We start from the raw sequence: 5561 nt of genomic DNA on the forward strand, positions 1-5561 counted from the left end.
AAAATTTTAACGAGGTAATAATCCTAAATGGTCATCCAAAAGGAAGTGTTGTGATAAGTTCTTATGTGGATGTCCATTTCCAATGAAACTCTCTTTACCAAGGATGACTCTATTAAATGAGGCTTAAGCCTCTAAATAAAAACACACTACAATCAATAATAAATACTATTCTCTTTCTTTATACACAGCAATAATACTCTTTCTATACATTACTAATATTTTTTCTTCTCTTTTACCTTACTTGTTTTAAATCTATTTTCTCTTCTTTATTTATTTATTCTACAACACTTAGAACCATTTTTCTTATTTTCATAAAAAGAAAACAACAAAAAAACACACTGCCTAACTGTTTCGTTTTACCGCAAGAAACGAGACATGGGTTGAGTATAGAGTCACGGAGATTTGAAGATGTTCAGAAATGGCAAGCAAGCTAAGATGTTCAAGGTTGTCAACATAAATATCTAGGGTTGCATATATAACTTTATTTTATTCCTTCAATGCATTCATCAAAGCACCTTTGCATCTATTATTATATTAATAATTAACAATTTAATTTGCATTATTTATTAAGCCATATCATGTCACAAGGAGTTGCTGTCATCACTCCACTCCAATGCTTTTCTTGCTTCAACACCAACTCTCAACTGTATCACTTTCAAATCCCATTTAATAATAATGATAATAATAAGATGGTGCATGTGTCTATATATAGTTATCTAATCTATTTAAAAAAATAAAATTTAATATTTAAATTAAAAAATATAAAAATAAATATTTTTTAAATTTTAAATTTACCATCAAAAAAATTCAACAATTTCGACACCAAAATTATAAGCACAAAAAATTTGCCTAATAAAATAAAGGGGTGTGACGCCTTCAATTCCAGTGATATATATTTTTGTTTTTTTTTTTGTTTTTACCTTTTCTACATTAGATGAATTCCATCAGCGAATAAAGTAGCAAGTTAATTAATACTCTGCCAAAACGTAGTTTCTTTAGGTGATTAAGCTGTTGTATTGATTTGTTTAATCTTTTCTTTGGATCCAAGCATCTCATGTCCCAAAAAGGGGGAAGAAAAATGTTAAAATATTCAATTCAGCAAGATGTATCAATGTGGCATGAGATAGTTCATACAAAGAGATTACCAAGATAATATAGAATAATCATTTGCAACCTTTCTTTTTGCTCTTATGTACAGGAACCCAACGTGTGTGCCTTTCATGCATCATATGAGAAATAGCTCTGCATATATGATGTATGATATATAGTACATTAAAATATTGTATAGTTCATATACCTAAATAGTGCTTAATTTCACAATTTCTACATAAAATGAAAGCATTTACATTGATAATCAAAGTAGTGACTAGTGATGGTGGGTGGGGCTTACGGCATCTGGCTTTGCTTGTTGGCATCACTAAGAGACTAACACGTGTAATCACATGACCAATTCAAAATAATAAGAATGCTCGAGCTTAAAGAAAAGAAAATTAATTCACACATTAATTAATAGTGTTAAGTGTTAACTGTTAAGTATACACTAAGAGCCAAGTGTAGAACCGCGTCGGAAATAACCGACAGCATCAAAATTCAAAAATCAAATCAAGGCATGGAAATTGGGAAATAAAATAAATGAAATGAGAGCTTAGTGACAAGGGTCACATATCTTGCTTCTTCAAGTAATTTGGTTTGCCAAATTCAACTTTTAGATTCCAATAATTTGCCTATTGCTGTGGCCAAAGCTTGATTAGGTGTGGCATTTTACTTTAATTTAAATTATGATCATATACTAGTAAGACTTCAAAACTCACATAACCATCACCTTCCGATCTTAACCTCGTTCTAATCACGCAATGTTTAAAATAAACCTGTATTTGAGAAAAAAAAAGTTCTAAAAAACATAGGACAAATGTAAGACCAAAATCTGAGATCCACAAAAGAATAATTGACTTAAATTTTGTTAACTTATATCGAACTTAGGAACCGGAGTGTTTAAATCTAAATCGATTCAAATTAAACTATTTATTTAATTTAATCCAAATTAAAAATTGATTGAAACTGCCTTAATTTAAATTTGATTAAATTATATTTTTGATAAATTATATGAATTGGATCGAATTTTAAATTTACTTTTTAAAAACGATTTAATTTAATCCTAACCATATAATGTAATATAATATTATTTTATTATTATATTTAAAATTTTATCTATAATATATTTAATTTGTTATACATTTTTGTATATTTGTGAATATTTTATGAATTCAAAAATAAAATTTATTTATTTTAACCGATTGATAATTTTATTTCTATTACTATGTTATTATTGATTTTTTAAAATATTATTAAAACTTGTTATGTCATTATTAGTTATTTAAGATTTAATATTTAAACTTGTTTATGTGTGTATATATATATAATTTATAAAAGCACAAATCCAATCCCATTTGAACTACTTGAAATTGAATCGAATCATCTAAAAAATTTATTCAATTCAAACCATATCACATCTAAAATTAGTATTTAGAATGAATAAATTTTTAACACAAAATGATCCAAACCGCACCGCAAACACCCATACCTACAAATATCATAATCACACTTCTCTTACTTTGTGTGGATAAAAATATCACTTTTTTTGGTCTTCAAAATATATCACAGTATGATTGCATGAACGACATAGACATAACTATGTAAGTTTCTCAAATTAATTTATCATTTCTAAAATGGATTCACTGTGAAAAGATCTTTTACCCTAAAAACATAAAACCTAAACACATATAGTAGCAATAATGATACGAATATTAAGTAGGATAGATATTGTAAATACAATGGCATGTATACAAGTTTTCAGGGATACTCAAACAAACCATAACATACAACGGCAGACCATCATTTTAAGAAACCCATTATTAGTATTATTTATTTATTTATTTTTCCAAACCCCTGTACTTTTAGTAGCATAAAACCGTATCCTATTAGGCAGAACAAGATCTCAGGCAGCAGCATCAACAGCATTATTAGCAACATCCTTTTCCACAAAAGTCTTGATATATTGCCCTCTGCACATTGAAATTACATATCATATATTAAGAAAAATAATGAGGTTTGACGTATAAATCCTTTGATTTTCCCACGGGTCAGTGTACTTCATAAGTAACAGTTTAATACCTTGCTGGGAGATGATCGTGTGGACGATTGTATGGAGTCCAAACTGGTTCACCAACAAAAAATCGCAAAGCCTGTATATTTTACAATCAGGTAAGGAACAATAACAGGTTAAGGAAAGCAGCAAATCATCATATTAATTCTTAAGAGATGTACAAGAATACAACTATCAAAGAGTTTAGCAATCAGATACTTCTTTCTCCGAATAAGTCTAAATACACATCACAAGAACATAAGAAAAAAGTGCCTTCCAGAAAGAGCACAGGACAATCAGTACCTTAATGTAGTTGCTCTCATCTAGTGTAAAGCGATGATAAATTCCAGCAGGTAAGATGATCAGTCCTCCTTTCTTCACCCATACACGAATCCAAGCATCATTACGATCCCTCACATCAAAGTACCCTAGGTGAAAAAGTAAACATTTAGGCTTTAGCAATGCAACATGGTGAAGAAAGTCACTAGGTATTGACAGGGAACAACGAAAAACAAAAGAAAATTGCTCCTACCACTTCCAGCAACACAATAGCGGATCTCCTCGTCGGTGTGAAGATGCTCTTCAAAGAAGCTTTTGATCTTCTCTTCATAATTTGGCAATTTCTCTGGGCAGACCTCACAGACATCCTGCAGAAAATGTGCCTCAAGTCAATATGTGAAATAGGCATTAAAATACAGCAAGAATTTCAAGATGCACATGTTTGACATGACCCGTGCATTATTTAGATGACCATAAAGTCATGTTTTTGCATTTTGTTCATTCTTATTTGCATATAGTTATTTGTTTTGAGTTTAGGAGTTAGTTCTAAATGAGAGTGTGGCACATGAAATAGGGGAAATGAACATCGGCGTAACAAACCATGTAGGAGTAACCGCGTTCTTCACGAATCTTTTTCAGCTCTGGATCTGTTTCATAGTTATCAGCATCTAACCTCCAGCTAAGCACTCCAAGTTCTGCAATGTTAACATAATAAAGCCAAATATGTGAGTGTAAACCGTGATACCATAAAAAGTCCTCAATGACACAACTATAACTGGTAGCCTACCACCAAGTTTGTCCATCGAGACAAACTCCTTGGGTTCTTTGTGATGGGGAAGTCTTTGATCTTCATTACTATCATCCATGTACCATGCCTGAATGACTTCCTCTCGGGGATCCTGCAAAAAATAACATTTCAAAAATGATTCCTCTTGATCTCTCAATGACTCTGAATGAGTAAGAAAACTTGAAACCGTGGAAATAGTAGACATCAGAATGCATGTTTCAAATAGATAATTGGCTTAATATATGTAAACATAAACAACACCCAATCACAGCCATAATAACAAAGGAAACAAGCTCCCAATTCTTGCATCCATCATCCCAACCCATTATCTACCGACACCTGTATCAAACCTGCCTCACCGCTTATGTAGTGAAAGTGATAAGTAACATCTAGGGTTTATTACTTCAAGCAATATCTTTTGTGTTCCATTTAATCAATAAACTCTGAGGTTAAAGTTCACAGAATAATTTAAGATCAACAATTGGTCATAGGCATGTCGATGACAGAACAAGTGCGTCAAAATTCCAGTATGAATGTTCATGGTAAATTCCATAGCAACAAAACCACATGGATATAAGTGATCAAATTCTAGGCAGCAACTAAAAAATAAAAACAAAAATAGTAGTCGCTCTCTATAGCCGTGTAACCTTGTTCAATCCATAAATTTTCTGGTAACAACCATGGGGAAAAAAGAGAAATGATTCCAACATAAGCTTAAAATATGATAAAGAATCAATTGGAATGTAGTCAGGTTTAAATTGAAACAACTCAGTATCCCGGGTTAAAAATATATATAGAAAAAATAAAAAAAAAAACTAAGAAAGAAATTGACGAAGTTATGAGGGAGAAATCAAAGAGGAGAAGCTAATAAGAGAAAAGGAAGAAGAAAGTACCTTGCCGGAGGAAACCATGACGATAGCTGTGTTGAGTTGCTGCTTTGATTTCTAATTTCTTGATTGGGGTTTCAGTTCTGTTCTGTTATTTGTGGCACACTCTTTTTTAACCCCTCGGTCTTTATATTTGTTTGTTAAATACAGATGGATATATTTTAATAGGAATAAAAATAATATATGTTATTTAATTTATTTATAATTTATAATTTATATTTTAATATATCGTTTATATTAATAATTAATTTTGCTATATATCAAACATAGTTGTAAATAAATTATAGAAAAGTATAAGTAGATAATAAAAATACTAAACAATGTGAATAATGAATGTATCGAATGTTCATTTTACTAGGTGTACGGATGGTTATTCTAATATTAAAATTTAGGTGGATAATTTGGAGATATAATATGTTTTGATTTGATTGGTGATTGTTCATGTTGTTCAAAAAAATTATTGGTT

At 30.4% G+C, this 5561-nt stretch overlaps 1 protein-coding gene across 1 annotated transcript; it reads right to left on the reverse strand.

The window, feature by feature from the left end:
• Positions 1 to 2784: 2784 nt before the first annotated feature.
• On the reverse strand, positions 2785 to 5235 carry LOC107467053 (acireductone dioxygenase 2). Its single transcript, XM_016086072.3, has 7 exons — positions 5102 to 5235; positions 4209 to 4320; positions 4022 to 4116; positions 3675 to 3789; positions 3446 to 3570; positions 3172 to 3242; positions 2785 to 3062 (listed from the first exon to the last, which is right to left on the reverse strand). Exons 1-7 carry the CDS (start codon positions 5117 to 5119, stop codon positions 2996 to 2998), a joined length of 603 nt encoding a protein of 200 aa, XP_015941558.1. The 5' UTR covers positions 5120 to 5235; the 3' UTR covers positions 2785 to 2995.
• Positions 5236 to 5561: the final 326 nt, after the last annotated feature.

Source organism: Arachis duranensis, chromosome 9 (genome assembly GCF_000817695.3).
Source record: "Arachis duranensis cultivar V14167 chromosome 9, aradu.V14167.gnm2.J7QH, whole genome shotgun sequence".
Taxonomy (NCBI): Eukaryota; Viridiplantae; Streptophyta; class Magnoliopsida; order Fabales; family Fabaceae; genus Arachis; species Arachis duranensis.

What these genes read in the sequence shown, in the direction of transcription:
- LOC107467053 (XM_016086072.3), bottom strand. An exon ending in CTCGATGGACAAACTTGGTG is followed by an intron (nt 4,117 to 4,208) that starts GTAGGCTACCAG and finishes TTAACATTGCAG; the next exon opens with AACTTGGAGTGCTTAGCTGG. An exon ending in CACGATCATCTCCCAGCAAG is followed by an intron (nt 3,063 to 3,171) that starts GTATTAAACTGT and finishes TTCAATGTGCAG; the next exon opens with AGGGCAATATATCAAGACTT.